The sequence below is a fragment of the Hesperophylax consimilis genome, chromosome 16, assembly GCF_061612785.1.
Source record: "Hesperophylax consimilis isolate HC1 chromosome 16, BYU_Hcon_1.0, whole genome shotgun sequence".
Classification (NCBI taxonomy): domain Eukaryota; kingdom Metazoa; phylum Arthropoda; class Insecta; order Trichoptera; family Limnephilidae; genus Hesperophylax; species Hesperophylax consimilis.
The window spans coordinates 2,437,605-2,454,419 of record NC_142851.1 but is presented as its reverse complement, the minus strand read 5'-3'; the positions used below and the strand labels follow the sequence as shown (position 1 = coordinate 2,454,419).

At 37.2% G+C, this 16,815-nt stretch overlaps 1 protein-coding gene and 1 non-coding gene across 2 annotated transcripts in view; both read right to left on the bottom strand.

The window, feature by feature from the left end:
* Positions 1 to 213: 213 nt before the first annotated feature.
* LOC149416534 (nose resistant to fluoxetine protein 6-like) overlaps positions 214 to 16,815 on the bottom strand; it is a 42,193-nt gene continuing 25,591 nt past the window's right edge. The window contains exons 4-13 of the mRNA XM_089641267.1: positions 6,957 to 7,039; positions 5,997 to 6,193; positions 5,655 to 5,809; positions 4,471 to 4,639; positions 3,843 to 4,042; positions 3,041 to 3,188; positions 2,709 to 2,898; positions 1,923 to 2,065; positions 1,478 to 1,590; positions 214 to 424 (exon numbers count right to left, since the gene is read on the bottom strand). Of these exons, the coding sequence (XP_089497393.1) occupies positions 214 to 424; positions 1,478 to 1,590; positions 1,923 to 2,065; positions 2,709 to 2,898; positions 3,041 to 3,188; positions 3,843 to 4,042; positions 4,471 to 4,639; positions 5,655 to 5,809; positions 5,997 to 6,193; positions 6,957 to 7,039 (1,609 nt within the window). The remainder of the gene's footprint in view (positions 425 to 1,477; positions 1,591 to 1,922; positions 2,066 to 2,708; positions 2,899 to 3,040; positions 3,189 to 3,842; positions 4,043 to 4,470; positions 4,640 to 5,654; positions 5,810 to 5,996; positions 6,194 to 6,956; positions 7,040 to 16,815) is intronic.
* Positions 16,432 to 16,624, bottom strand: LOC149416535 (U2 spliceosomal RNA). The gene has a single exon (XR_016303465.1). It is a non-coding gene; the product is annotated as a U2 spliceosomal RNA (small nuclear RNA).

The following is a 16,815-nucleotide window of genomic DNA, read 5'->3' as shown; positions in this document are numbered from 1 at the left end:
CTTTTACCAAGGTGCGTAGGTATATTAATAAAACACTAAATCATGTAATATATGTTACATATGAATTATTTTCACCTGTATAATTAACCCACCAAAAATAATTAACAAGTAAACTAAATTAGCAAAAAGTTTTCATTCACTGTTTTTTTTTTTATTTACGCAAAGCACTGATGAGGGGGTTTCTCACATTTTCCATATTCAATTACCTACTACCTACATGTGAGATTTCATCTCGCAGAAATGATTTATCTTATTATCTTCGTTATTATTATCATTCTTGACAAAAATCCCCCTTATATCATTGTCTTTACGCTTGACAGCAGGATAGTCCTTCTCCTGCGTATCCAGCTCTACGTCGTTTCCTTTATTGTTGTATCCTGTTTGCGAAAAGGTTTCCTCGCTCACTGGGAGACTACTGCTTTTCCTGTTGAAATAAATAATCAATATAAAATTTATCTAAATAAACATCCTTCACGCAATTATGGCGCTACTAATTCAGCTTGTCTAGACAAGTCTAAAACAAATCTAAATAAACTACCGTTATTTTACGCTTTTTTGCGAAACATAAATAACATATCTCGATCGTTTTGGGAAAACGATTACAGCTGAGAGTTATTGTTAACCATAAAGGCTTCTATTTAATTAACCGGCAAGAAAGTGTAGAATTTGGAGTCGTAAGCTTGTGTGGCCATTTAGTGTGGAGGCAAACTGCCATAAAACTATAAAACTGGGACCCCACCTTTTTTTTTTTTATAGTGAATACCTCACAAGAGTCCCAACTGCTCCCGTCTGGAGCCAGTGAGACTATGGCATCCCCAATTGGGGGATGTTGTGAGGCTGAAGGTAAGTGGGGAAGGGAAAGAGGGGAAGGTGGGGAAGTACCTGGCTATTCAGATCTAGTCACTAAACACGGCTAAAGCCATTTGGAGCAACGTTTCAATTCTGAATGGTGGTCTTACACCAGGGCGATACTGGTAGTATCTTCCACTCTGGAACGTGCCGCAAATATACTATATATTATTTTAATTAATTAATTGTGAAATAACACAAATTAATCAAATAAAATTTATTTGCGCACGCCGGGTTCGAACCCGCGACCTTCGGAATGGCAGTCCAATGCGTTACCACTGGACTATGCCGGCCGTCAAGGATCCTGACCTATCATATGATATTTTTCTAGAATCTATTAAATAGATTAGTGGAAACAAGCTTCCAATGCGATAGACACCCAAAGTTGAATCGATTTCAACTTTCGTTCCATGAAAAAGACAGTAGAATATATTAGGTGGGAATAAGGAACCGGAGGAGGATAGAGTCGGCAGGAGTATAGTCGTTTTCTGGAAGCGGTCAAAGCTTTCAAAAGATTTTAGAGAGGATAAAAAGGGAACCTATTATTTTATGCGGAAATAAATGGAGCACGATAGGTCTTGTTCGTTGGGGATAATAAAAAGGAAGTAGCCAAACTTTCGCTTCTTACTTTTTGGGAAAGATGATCATGTTGATGACCTGTCTGATGGGGCCCTCTACGGTGAGATATAGCAAGAATGATGCAGCGAACGAGATTACCATGTCTCCCAATCCTTGACCCAGCTGTAAATAAAGTTAAAACGTTTAGCGAAATTACACAACACATTCGTCACACTAATAGTAAACTCAATTACGAAATAAAGAATTGTAAATAATAACAGATACGTCGAAAGAAATGACTGTTACAATTTACTTAAACGAAAAAAATCATCCAAATTTATTCATAACGATATTACAGTAAAAATTATTTAGTAAATAACATTAGGTACCATTGAAAAGTTGGCTGCGTATATTTTTCTTAGCAGAGATGGTAGAATGCACCCTTATTGACACCTGTTTTCCCAACGACTTGTGAATTGCAAACTCGCATACAACTATTAAGATTAAGAACTTACTATGATGAGTGGATCCAGGTGGTATGGTTGTCTCGTCATGGCCACCGCCCTGATCTGCAAAGACATGTGCACCAGATATGCTCCGTACACCAGTTTACCCAGGGGGATCCATGGTTGCCAACTTAGTAGAATGGATATAAGAGCTAAAAACGAAATAATGGCACATTCAAAGGAAGGTACGTATTCCAGTTGTAATTCTGTCGTGATCAAGAGTAATTTTCATCTAATTTACAAGAATTTGCCCTGGAAGGCAAGCAGGGGTAGTTATATAAAAAAACATAGATTATTTATCGATTATAGCGCCGTTTTCGTGGAATAATCACTTTGAATAATTGAGCGCAGGGGGTAACAAAGGGATATTTGGTGGATTCTTGTCTTCAGAGGGTAATCAAGGGGAATCTATCGAGGCAGCTATTACCATAGTGCTGCGGTATCTCGGTAGTCGGAAGAGTTGGCAATAGGTATTGCAGGTTACCTCCTGTGTAACCTCTTAAATGCCGGCGTATCCATATGGACACGTTCAAAAATATTTCTGTGAATATACCTAGCTATCCTGGGGAAAGTACATAAGGTAGATTATGATTATGTACTATTTTTATAAACATATAAGCACTTCACCTGGTAAGAAGGTAACGGTTTTCACAAAAACATATTTTTGCAAAAACAAGTAAGTTATGATTATAATTAGATGCGCACGGCGAAAATTTTGCGGCGGCATACCAAGAGTTAAGCCGTTGGTATATAGTGTTGTATAGATACAATAATCATATAAAAAAAACTACTTACGGACGTGTCCAAAGACGCAGCAACTGATGAGAAGGCACAGCGCTGCAGCCCACGCAGGTCTGTGGAGAGCTGCGTAGAAAGAGGCTTCCACAACACTGTAGGGTCTGGAGGGCTCATAGAACACGGTCCCTGAGGCCATGGCGGCCAGCATACCTCCCAAGGCCACCAAGGCACCGATCACAGATAGGGGCTGCATATTATGAAGAAAAAAACTAGAATGTACGTATTTATATTCGGATACACCTTGTATTGGTAATTATTAAATTCAAATAATTTGCAGGATTTTTCGAGGACAACAGATAAACATTGAAATAAATTGCTTTATACAATACCGTAGATATTCTCTTGGTGGATCCAGACTTGTGGTAGCGGACAATCAGATATCCTGTAATCATCCCTATGAAGTACGGGCCTGCTCTGGTGTGGGAACCGATGTATATATACTTGAAGACAGGGTGGGCACGGGGGTTGGTCAAAAAACTAGAAACATTTCATGTTCAAAACAATTTAGATTATTCAGATAAATACCTTTTGATGGAATTTGATGGAACCACCAGTTTTAATTTCTACCACCCACACGCCTCTCTGCCAGATATTATTGGGTAACAATGATACATATAATGAAGCCAAAGTAGGTATTAGAATATTGACACGATCTACTAGGAGAGTATAAAGTTTAGCAGGACTAGCACGGCCATATCAACAACTAAGCAGAAGTGATACGACAAATTAAATAAGCTGTAGACGTTACTTTATCAATCTCACTAGCACGCCATGCGCTTTAAATTAATCAATGTTTCGTCGGTTAAAAACCACCCTGCAATAAGTATCATAAGTAAGTTGTTTATCGTTTGCAAATGTGTTCGCTTTGGAAGCAAGTTTTGTGTACTAACTTTTAGTAGCTTTTCCTGACCATTTTCAAACCCGTTTCCCCAAGTTTAAATCTCTTTTTGTTCATTTAAAAACAAAATAATAATTTAGTTTTGTTTTAAAATTCGGGCTCGATAAACAAAGCAGCTTTTAGTCGATTAGAACAATTGTCAACCGCCTTTCCGATTTGCGAGCAAAGCTAGCAAAGGTCGACTAATCAACGATAATGTCTATGGATGGAACTGGCATTTCGTGTTCACTTACTCGTCAAAGAAGAGCAGCGTGCCCGGCAGCTTGTAACAGAAGGTGATGAGCGCGGGAGTGAGCACGGCGGCCAGGGTTAACAGCGAGAGCACAGTGAGCGCGGGCAGCAGGCGGGAGCGCATGCGGAACAGCGCGCACACGATCACGGACACCAGGAAGTAGTGGAAGTCCACGGGAATGTACCAGGAGTGAACCATGCACTGGAAACATTTCACAACATTTTACTGACAGAATTTTGCGAGAAACTGCCGCCCGCTCATTGCCGCCCCCGCTCGATAGCCAATACCTCTGCCTTAGATTTAGTGATTATAAGTGGTACCCAGGTTCATCGTCGGATGCGTCGGACCGGATCAGGAGAGGCCGGTTGAGTGAGACCCTTTGACCGCCACAGCCGGATTTTGTTCCGCAGTGGGTGTTCCTGTATACACTGACCCCCAGTTTCATAAAAACCTCTCATACCTTTTCCTTCCCAGAACTTCCTTTCCAGGACCTCCTGTGTGAAGTTAATGTAAAAGAAAAAACGTTACCCGCCTCACTAGACAATGTCCGGTCTGAGACGGGTAGCTGGATAAATACAAAAGTAGACTTGACGTAAAATAATATAGTACCTATCTCCTGTTTTGTTTACCATTTGTTCCACGTTGATGTAGTTACTAAGCATGAGAAGGTTGGTCCACCAGTTCTCTCTACAGTAGGTGCCCTCCACCTCCAGAATGACCGGCCACAGGGGCCCGGAGCCGGTCAGGGGCAGAACCTGCGCTGTGAAGAAGATCACCATGGCGTAGGCTGGAATTAGTCTGGAAATAAGAATAAAAGGTTTTGAACGAAGAAATAGCATAAATCATGAACTATTATTATCTACCGTACTATTGTGCCAACTCCCACGGTATCACCGTTTGCCGTGTGCTGAATTTAAGAAAAAAAATTACAAATGTTTTGCAGTCTCAAACAAACAAAATATTTGATGTCAATAGGAATAAGATGCTGCCACAGCATGCACCAAAGATATTAGAAGAAAGAGATGTGCTATGAGCAGTTCATACTGTGTGGAATTGTTTTGCCCAGTGTCGCCGGTTTTGTTCACCAATACTACTGCACACCTTCGCTTACGCTAAGGTATCCGCACTAATGCATAGAACAGATTTCTGTGCGTACACGTCCCGATAGTATTCAAAGTACCCTAATTAGGTAATACTCCGCCTACGGTCCGGCGGCCAACACGGCATATCTTGTTCTTCTAATATCTTTGGCATGCAGAGTGAAAAGATGCTGCCACAGCATACACAGTGATCAGATGTTGCCACAGCATGAACAGTGATAAGATGCTGCCACAGTATGCACAGTGATACGATGCTGCCACAGTGCACAGTGCACAGTGCACAGGTGGGGTCTCAATAGTCTCGGTTGTTTCCCCCAAACCATATGAAAGAAGTGTGTTGTAGAGCAAACTAAATAATACGTTTTGACCTTCACGTACTTCGCATTTGCAGAAGTTATTTGGGTATCCAGGATGATGATTGGTGGTTTTTTTCCGGTTGACCCCACCTTTTCCCAAGATCTGTTTTTGTGCATCTATTTTCTGGCGCATTATCTTGTTTGTCACACTATAAATCATCTATTTTCTAACTTATAACTATATATTTACGTATAAAAAAAGAGTGCATGTAGCGGTCGGCGTTCCTTTGATTTTTATTCAAATCTACAGTTTTGTTCAGAGGTTGATAAAATTTCGCACATTTGACCTTCAAAACAAGAATAAGGACACGGTCGGCATCTGATTTCGTACAACGCCGGCTAAAAGTCAGTTAATACCTTATATATCTGTACAACACCAGCAGTGGAATGTTCATGGGCGCATCCTTCCTCCCCAGCAGCCCGTGGACACTGAGCAGGCCACTGAGCACCAGGAAGGAGTCCACTAACAGGTCGCTGTGGCAGATGAACACCGACGTGAACGAGTGGTATTTCTGCAACCAAAAACATCATAACCGAATTACATACTGATAGCAAAGTTGTTGGCACAAACTAGATTTGAAATCGGGACCTGTCGGGCTGTTCGGGCTTCATAGCGGGAATGGCTTCAGGAGACACATTCGTCGTGAGACATAACTGCTAGGCTGGCTTATAATTGACTGGCTGCATTAGTTAGTTTACCTCTTCAAGGTTCTCCTTGTTGGATATAGGCCCCGAGATAGCGGTCCCGAAGCGATGGTCCAGGATGACGAAGCAGATTGAGAGGAAGCGTAGCCCCCACAGCACCTGCAGCTTGTCCCCGGCGCGAGGCTTCCTGCCGAGGTCGCGCAGGTGGCGGATCACGGAGTACGTGAGCACTATCTGCGGACATTCTGCCTCTAAAGAATTCAGAACAGCTTTTTTATTCTGCCGGTAGATGGCGAGTAATAAATAAATCTTATACAGGTAATGAATGATTGCCCGCAAAGTAATTTTGAATGTGCGTTGGTTTGGTCCTACCCAACATATTAAAAAACAATAAAGTGTAGTAAAATATTTAATTAATTATCATCAAAATTAAATTACAATCAAAATACACCATAACTAAATGACTTTTTATTTTAAACGACCAAAAAATATAGCTAAATGTGCGGTAATTGCCCACTTCGATTCGATAAAAAATCACTAACAAAACAAGCTGAAGGTACCCACTTATTTACTAAGTTTTATTATCAACAATAACAGGTAAAACATTAAAATAATAAAAGAAATGGATACTAGCAAAATTGAAGAAACTTCGACGCGCTTCACAAAATCTGATTTCAACGCGTCTGTTTCTACCAATATTGCATTCTGTCGATTCATTTTGAACTAATAGAGACATCGAATCTGTTAAGATTTCGGTGAAATAATTTATACGCCCTCCTCATTCCTTTTATCACTATATCTCTATACATGTCTATATTTGAAATTTAGTTTTAGGTAAACCCTGATTAGGTGAGCATAGTTCACGGAACATGTCGGTTGGATCCACACAATAAAAAAGTGGTTAATACGAAATGTTAATTGTTTTTCATTAAATTGGTGCCACAAAATACAATAAATTAGCTGTGTTTGAAAAAGTAAGATAGTTTATTATAATATTTAGTGTATTTCTCTTACCATTATCTCTTTCCTTTCTTATTAGATACCAGTGGTAGCAAGAAGATACCACCACCAATCCGACGGATATTCCGAATATCCAACTGAAAAAATAATATATTAGATTTCATTTAGTCTGGTTATGCTCATCAGTAACCTACATCCATGATGTATGTAAATGTGCTGTATCTGACACCAAATGACAAGTTCTCATATAACTCCCATCTCTTTTTATAATATGTATGAAAAATATATATTTATATATATATCTGATCTAAAAAGTATAAAACAAAGTCGCCATTCGAGTCAGTCTGTTTGTGTGCTTAGTTCGTCTAAGCTACGCAACGGATTTTGAAATGGTTTTAACAATAATTTAGAGATTTTCTTCTGGAAGGTTTATATAAATAATACATACAGAAAGTAGGGGAAGTTTTACAATCAAGTCGTATTTTTTTACGTTTTCTCTCGCTTACATTGCTAACGCTGGCTAAACCTTATAAGATATGTTTTTCGAAAAATATTGTATGGAATCCAGCACTGAGTGAGCAATGCCCTACAGGTGGATTATGTAACTACTTTTCGTTACTAGGTACAGTGAGTACAGGTAGTATTTTATAATGGGCCTAATATTTCTAGGTATTTTTATTAGGTATTTTTGAAGTGAAACTTCTTTACGCGCGTCATGCATTTTCGAGGACCGGAGTAAAACCGACTTATGACCGTCACGAAAAACCGTGATCATTTCGCTATAGGAGCCTAGCTAATATTATATACCTTGTTTAGGTCACTTTCCAAACTCAGCTTCGCGGTTTAGAGGCAGAGCGCCCGACTGTCGTCGTGAAGAACCGAGGTTCGATCCCCGCTTTAACTATTTTTTTTCTTTTCGTGATTTTTTTTAATACGAGGAAAAGTGATAAAATGCTCTCGTGCTGCGACTTTGTCAGGCATACATATAAGAATATATCTACATGATTTGTAATAATGTAGTAAAAAATTACATAAATTTGTTAATTTTAACCTTAACTTTTTTAGAGTCTCCCGAAATGTCTAAATCCATTTAGTGAGACTCTAGACCGGCAGGTGTTCACTCGAGTAATTGGCTAGAAGTAACGGTCGGTACCTATATGATATTTTGGTCGAAATATAGCTTACAAATCGAGCCGATAGAGTCGCTCGGTATTTTGATTAATTATTTTTATTTTGAATCATTAAAATTACTAATCAAGGCCGATAACGCGACTAATTACCCTCGCAGACGTGCGTGACAAGTTTTTACGATAGATCTTTTCCAAAACGGACAAATATACGGAAATATTTTGAAAAACGACAGATATGACTTCACACTGCCGATATATCTTCGATTCAACCCTATATAAAGCGTTAACGAGACGTTATGTGATATTATTCATTTGCCGTGTTTGAAAACGAAAATTTGCGCGGGACAAGTCAATTGAGGAGTACACGTTGTATACGCGGTTCTCGTCGCGCGAGATACCTCTCCTCGCGGTCTAGAGGCAGAGCGTTCGACACTCGTTATGCAGGACCCGGGTTCGAATCCCATATTTTTATAACTTTTAATTTTTTTTATCACATTCTACTTATAAATATGTCAATATTAGGAATCTAGTTAAACTTTCATTTGTTAACAACACGCCTATAAATAAATTTATGCTTTTTAAAACTATAATGTACAGCATTCTGAATAATAATAATATGAAATGAAAAGAGAGAGAGAAGAATACTAAAAGTCTCACTTCCGTCGTGCGTAGGCTTGCCACACACTGTATTTTTTAATATGTAATTTGATGGGTATTTTTAATTGTTACTTTTGATGGGTATTTTTAATACACGTTTAGGAACGGAAAAAGGTGGGGAACTTTTCGACAGGGAATTTCGTTGCCAGAGTGGAAGATACTACCAGTATCGCCCTGGTGTAAGACCACCATTCAGAATTGAAACGTTGCTCCAAATGGCTTTAGCCGTGTTTAGTGACTAGATCTGAATAGCCAGGTACTTCCCCACCTTCCTCTTTCCCTTCCCCACTTACCTTCAGCCTCACAACATCCCCCAATTGGGGATGCCATAGTTTCACTGGCTCCAGACGGGAGCAGTTGGGACTCTTGTGAGGTATTCACTATAAAAAATTTAAAACCCCCCCCCCCAAATGGATTTGAATTATTACTATGGGGAATCACGGTGACCAGATAAATCATCACAATGATAATTCATCACATCTTTAAAAAGTTATATAAAGTCATGGAAAGTGATGAAACAAAAACTTTATTAACTGGGTTAAGTAGGTTAGGTTAGGTTTAAATTTTTTTCATCGTTTCTAATGACTTTATCTCACTTTTTAAAAGTGTGTTGAATTGTCACTGTGCTGAGTTAACATGGAACCGGGAATCACATATCCATTTTTTTGTGGGGTATAACCATTGATGTATTATACTAGATTGGCCCTGTCTATATTAAATCCATTTTAAAAATGACCCCACATAGCGCGTACGTCACAAATATGGAGATGAACTTAACAACCCAACTCTGTTTAAACTCTTTGTACAACCGTTCAAACTCGTAAGCGAAAGCACGGAGAATTTGTTGTCAGAGGTGTTGTAATATTGACATAAAACCAAAAAGAAACTAACACTTACAGCAAATTTTATGTGCTGAATAAGGGCTGAATCAGGAAAAGAATTGATAAAAAACACAAAATGATTTTAATTTATTTTATTTGTGTTTTTGAATTTTATACAGGTCCTATAGAACCAAAAACGTTTATATTTTTATTACTGTGCATAGGTTTTTTTTTTAATTTACATTAATTTAAATTTAATTTTATTTTTATTTTTGTATTTATATAGAATGGTATATAAATATTGAAGAAAGCAATCACTTTGTGACTTGACATCATTTTATTTTCTTTGGTTTTATTCCCAGTCGGGCTTTTGCATGCATTTTAATACAGAATATATCTAGTAAGCTATCGAAAATTATACAAAATAATTAAAGCTGATGAATATAAAATAATATTAGTAAAACGTTTAACAGTAACATAAAAATTATAGAGACTAGAACAACACTATGTAGCATTAAATAATCATACTACTATCATTCAATTAAAAGTTATTTTGTCTTCAACCACTTTGTTAGAATTGAGACATTGTGTCAACTAGTTTATCAACCTTCTTCAAGATAGCATTATTGAAAACTAACCTAAGTACTAAACGACTTTTCATTAAACATAATGTAAGATTAACATAAAGAGAGAGTAATGTTGCGTGTTCACAAGCGAGCTGAACCACGACTTATTAAGAAATATAAGATTGCTTCGTTCCTTTCCCATAATTCGTAGTTCGGCTCGCGTTCCGGTTCGCAAATGAATAAGCAGCAATGATGAGGACAGAGCTTTAGTGATCGTATGGGAGAGTGGTAAGGGGGGAGGGGGTGGAGGTTACATGATTACAATACATACTTATTTATTTATTTACGCCCGTTAAATAGAATTTTACGTGTTATTTACGGCATTCACGCACATCGGTTGTTGCAATTCTGGTAGAGGAACAACCGGCTTGTCGATTACAGAAGAAGTTTCAGCAGGATCCAGAACCAGTCCTGTTCGAGAAGAAACAATGACGGTATCTCTTTTCGCAGGACCTGTGGCCATGGTGGACAGCAACTGTCCAATAAACAACGACATTATCAATTAAAACCTGTTTTAAAAAAAAACTTAAAAATTAAAACCAATCAATACATAATAAACTTGCTTAAGTTTTCACACGAAAATCAAACCAAATAATTACCGGAATAACAGGCAAAGCTTTTCAGTCTACACATCGGAAGCCGCTTGCAGTTGAATAAATATGTTTGGCGTGAAAATTATTAGAGCAAACGCGGTTTCCTGCTGATGGTACCCAGTTATTGTCACATAATTGAATGCGGATTGCTTCTAACCATTTCTCCATTTTTTCCGGTTTATGTGGAAACCTAAGCGAAAATACACAAAAAATAAATGAAGTTATTAAATGACGCAATTTTATTTCTATCAATTCTTCTGCAAAAAATCGAAAAGGCGAAGCCCGAAAGGCAATGACGACTTAATACAACCCTGATTAGCAAAATGCACGGACCAAATAAATCACACATACACATGAGTTGTCGCGCCTCTCAATGCGTGTCAACGCTAGACGACTAATACATCCACAAGTATCACGCGTTGGTTGCGTGATTTTCGTATTCTCACCACGTGATAATAATTAACTTGAATCACCCTATTGGTCGAATCACTTGGAGGTGTGTTATGCATGTGACGTCACAAATTTGCCGGAAATAAATCTAATCTCGTTGAATTTTTCACATTTGTTAATACGCTGCCCTCAATCGATCTGTAAGGTACTGATATATTTTTGTATTCAGATAGCTGATTACATTTTCTAAAATAAAGTCCGTGATAGGTACAATCTAAAATATTTGGAACTGGGTTATTTTTGTGATTGAAAAAATGAACTTGCCCAGCATAGCTGACAAGCAAAATAGCTTAACTCTAGACCAACAAAAGGTAAAACGCAATGCACAGTGCCCATTTCGCATTGCGACACAATGCGTGCGCCTTTTCATAAATGTGCACGTGAACCAAAACAAAATTGAGTTGGTGTTATTTTTCACTGGTTACACCTAGTCTAGTTGTATTTAGTCTATGGGTATAACCTTTAGGTACCTTTCACAGAAGTTCTCTAACAACCCCCCCATGGTTTTGAAATATTTTGTGGGGAATTATATTTCACGGAAATTCTCTAACAACCCCATGGATGTCGAATAATTAATTATTGGGGTAATCATTTTTTTTTAGAAAAATTGTGGGGAATCTGTGGGTAGAAATTATGTCAGTATAGTTTACAAATTACTTCTTCTTAATCAATCCTCAGGTCGGTAAAAAAATTTATAACCGGTATTTTTTTGATACCTGTACTCATTGTAGTAAAAGTACCGGGTATTTGTATGCGATACTTTGTACTTCTACTCCACTACTCCAAAATACATGGTTCCAAAATTCTCACTAATATTTTATACGGGGTAAATATTTTTGATAGGTACTTTTACCAGGTATTTTTAATAGGTACTTTTGATGGGTATTTTTGATAGGTATTTTTACCAGGTATTTTTACGGGTATTTTCAAAAGGTATTTTTACCAGGCATATTTGACAGGTATTTGTAGTAGGTATTTTTTATTGGTACTTATTGGGTACTTGTGGGGTATTTATCGTCATGGAATTTCGTAGCCACCCCCCATGGATTTGAAAAATAAGTGTATTGAATCACATATTGAATTTTTTTGTGGGGAATAATCTTTCACACAAGTTCCCAAACAACACCCCCTCCCCAGGATGTGAATTTTTTTCTGGGGAATTATACACTGGAAATTTTGGTAGGGAATTATGTTTCACAGAAATTGTCTAACCACCCCGCCCATGGATATGAAATTTTTTGTAGGGAATTATGTTTTGCAAAAATTCTCTAACAACCCCCCCCCCCCTCATATATTTCGAAAAATTATTGGAGTACAGTTACTACAAACTGTTTAAATTTAAATTACATAGTAAACATCTTAATCAATCTCCTCAGGTCTGTAAAAAATACTTTTAAGTATTTTGTAACCAGTATTTTTTTTTACCTGTACTCATTGTAGATTGTACCCAGTAACTAAAAGTACTCACAGGACTCACCTCTAAAAGTACTAACAGGACCCATCTCTAACTTGTACCAGTTGGCGTATTTAGACCCAGTGAAAGTACCGGGTATTTTCATGTACTGTCATACTTGTGACAAATGTCCAAAATACCTGGTTACAAAATACTCACAAGTATTTTATACTGGGACTAAATATTTTTAATAGGACTTTTACCAGGTATTTTTGATGTGTATTTTGATTTTGAAAATCAAAGAAATTCTCTAACAACCCTCCCTCTCCCCATGGATTTCGAATAATTAATGGGGGAATCAAGTTCTGTGGGGAAAATGTGGGTAGAATATTAAATTCCTAGTAAGAATTTAAGTGAGTGCAGTTTAGAAATTACTTTTTCTGAATCAACCCTCATACCTCAGGTAAATATACCTACTTTTGAGTATTTTGTCACGTTACCAGGTATCTCTTTGTAGCTTTGTACCCAGTAACGAAAAGTATTCATAGGACCCAGTGACCCACCTCTTCTTACTCTAGGGGCCGTCTGTTTCAACGCTAGCTATAGTAAAAGTAAGAATAAAAGTAAATGCTAAAGTTAAATTTCACCAAAATGCGTTTTTCAATCAATTTAACTCCTGGTTTTACGTCACTTTTAACTTTTGTTTTAACTTCCCGAAATCCGAGAGTTACTCGCGAGTTATTCGCGATTCTCGAGTTACTCCGCCATTTTGAAATATTTGACAGTTCTATACGTAAGGTTCTTCTGTTGAGTGTTGTTACGAAACGATTATTAATCATGATTAATATTATCGAAGATGACAGTAGTGAAGATGAATTCGTCATGCAATATGTTTTACAGCGAAAGCCAAAAACATTTCGACCTTGTTTCGTGTTAATAATATGGTCATTTGGGATGATTCCGAATTTTTGGCACGGTATCGCATGTCGAAAGAGCTTGCAAAATTTGTGACGGATCAAATTGAGGGAGATATTACTCCTGGAAAGTAAATTATATTTTTTCCGTGTAATATCGTATATATTATAACAGGTCGTCATTTATTTTTAAATACCCACAGAAATATTTTTCTAGGAACAAAACAATGTAATAAAAGTATATCTTTTTTCATAAACTTTGGTATAAAACTTATTATTATTATAAACCCTGTATATAATGTTTCAATATACATATTATAATTGAAAAGAAACTATGTAATAAATATATAACTTTTTTTTTACAAATTTTGGTTGGAATTATTAATCAAAGGAAACTAGCCCCTCCAATACTCTCAAGAAATTATTCCTAAAACTATAAATCGATCTTCATCATGTAAGTAAAAATTAAATTCTGAAATAAAAAATTCGAACACAATAACAAACAAGAAGTCAGAAGAGGTTATAATGACGCACAACGCACAACAAACTTCTGTATTTTGACAGTCACTTAACCAGAGATCATATTTAATCTTCGGTGTAGCCGTACCAAAAAATAATGCCGTGCGTTTTTCCACGTAATTTCGAGGAATATTCTGCTTTTTAGACTGGCCACACTGTTACTTTTGCATTAAGGCACTTGAAACAGCGCGCGGTCCGATTTAACATCCTTGTTACTTTAACTGACAGTTAAATTTTTAACTTAGCTCACGATTTAGCATTCTGTTGAAACAGACGGCCCTAGGTCAAAGTAAGAAAACGGGCTAGTACGACTCACACGTATTTACTAGAACAGATGTTTGGAACAGATATTTCAAAGAGACTTTCGTACTTAGTATTTATTCTTAAGTATTGCGCGTCTTGGGAGTCTTGCGCGTCTTGCGAGTATTGCACGTCTTGCGAGTCTTGCGAGTATTGGACGTCTTGCGAGTCTTGCGAGTATTGCACGTCTTGCGAGTATTGGACGTCTTGCGAGTATTGCACGTCTTGCGAGTATTGGACGTCTTGCTAGTCTTGCGCGTCTCGCGTCTCGCGTATTCATACCGAGGGCGGGGCATATGTATAGGCATCTCGTTACTCGCTTACATAAGAAGAGTGTTTCCCTAATCTTTGAATATTAGGGAACTTATGTAGGTGAGTAAGCGAGAAAGGATTATGATACTGAATTTAGTAGATCGCGATCAGCGCGATCTCGACTGGTATTGTCAATAAATTCCGACAGTATGCGTCCACCAGTTAAAAAAGGTTTTAGCAAGAGTACAAAAGTATCGCCGGAGACGAGGTCCGGCCGGGCGCTTCCTACGTGGTGCACATAATTAGTGCACGGCTAATGTATTATTTCTCGCTTTCGAAAATTGGAAGCTATCTTGTGCGAACTGTGAACGAAAGTGGCGCCATCTAGAAATAAAATATTAAGGCTTTATAAAAAAATATTTTCACTGTGTTCTTTGTTGGCATTTAAAATCTTTGTTGTTGAGATGCATCACCATAATAAAGCTTGGCTTGTGTATGTGGGGGTGTAATATTATGTTCGGTATTTTTACTATGAGTATTCTGTTTATATTTTCAGTGTATTTTTAAGGTGGTATTTAAAATGTTTATTGTTATTTCTAATACTTTCTGATAATGTATTAAAAAAAATTCACTCCAAGATATTTATAGTTGAATTGCACTGTTTTTTTAATTACTTTTTCGAGTTGTGAGAGTTGATGTTTATCTGGGTTTTCTATTATTTTAAAAGGTGCAGTTTTATTTAGACTATTTTCTTTGTAAATTTGTAAAATTACGTGTTTTCTGACTTTAAATTCTTTAAACAGAAGTTCTGATGAATATGTACCTATATGATTTAAGTGGAATTATTTTTTAATTATTATTTTTATGAATCTATGATGTATCTTAGTTTCCTCACTCTGTCTTTGAGTACGTTAATGTGTGTGGACGATTTTATCCATTAATTTGTCTACTGTAATGTATAGGTATTTTATTTCTGTTTGGTTTTCTATCACTAAACACAAGATATTGCAGATATTATTATGTTGTTGTGTATTTGCTTAGAGTAGATTATAATTTATTTTTCTTTAGTGTTCCTTGTTTTTTATGCAGAATTGCATATAATAATTTTTTTTTAAACATAGTGTTAAGTAGTAAATTTATGTCAAACCACTTATTTTAGTTCATTGATGTATCTGTGTTGGCCATGTTGTTTATTTCCGTCCATGTTTATTAGTAGCACCAAAGATATTAGAATCTAATATCTTTGAGTAGCACTGTGTCGTCCTTTTGTTTCACCTTAATTACTATAAAAGGCAATGTGCATCTGGGAAATTTAAATTTTAACATTCTAATTTTCATTATAAAATGAAAATTCGCTTTCGTTGTACGGGATGACAGTCATTTAATAATTTAACATCTTGGGGCCTCTTATTTAGGTAGCAAGTTTTCCGTGCTAAGACTCATTTATCAAATTAATTAGGTTAGGTAAGATGAGAATCACCGAAACCGGTTCGTTCGGAGAGAAATAAATAAAGTTTTAAAAATTTATTTTATTTTGCTCCATTGAAATTGAAATCCTCTAGCAACCCCCCCCCCCCCCATAATGGATTTGAAAAGTCGTTGTGGGAAGTGGGAATCACATTTTTTTACGGGAATTACCTTTTTAGAAATTCTCTAACAATCCCCCCCCATGTAATGAGCAAGTGAAATACTAGGGAACAGGTATTTGGACTAGGTATTTATTCATACTTGTACCAATTGTTCCAAGTTCCAAGAAGAGCTAGTACGACACACCTCTGGGACCCACCTCTTCTTACTCTAGGTCAAGGTAAAAGTAAGAAAACGGGCTAGTACGATTCACATCCAATCGCCGTAATCTTGACCTCATTACAATTTTAAGATGGGCCGATCCCGGCGGCACTGCAATGCCGGGCCAACCCGCGACAGGAGTGGAGCAAGCCCCGAACATCCCGTCACATTCCAAAAATCAGTTTAATATACTGGTCCCGCATTGCGGGAACTATCAGATATTAAGCTGATAAGAACAGATACTACACTTTGATCTTAGCCAACAGGCCGAGAAGCGATACCTTTCCAGCGAAATTCTAGGCTTATATTGACCTGATAGAATTATACGTGTGCGGGCTGCAAACGGAAGTGTCGCCATCTCTACTAAACATAAAGAACTAAACAAATTTTATTTGCCACCGATTTTGTTAGGCATTTATACTAATACTAGACATTATTTTGTTGTTTAATGTGCATTTGTAGGATTCAGG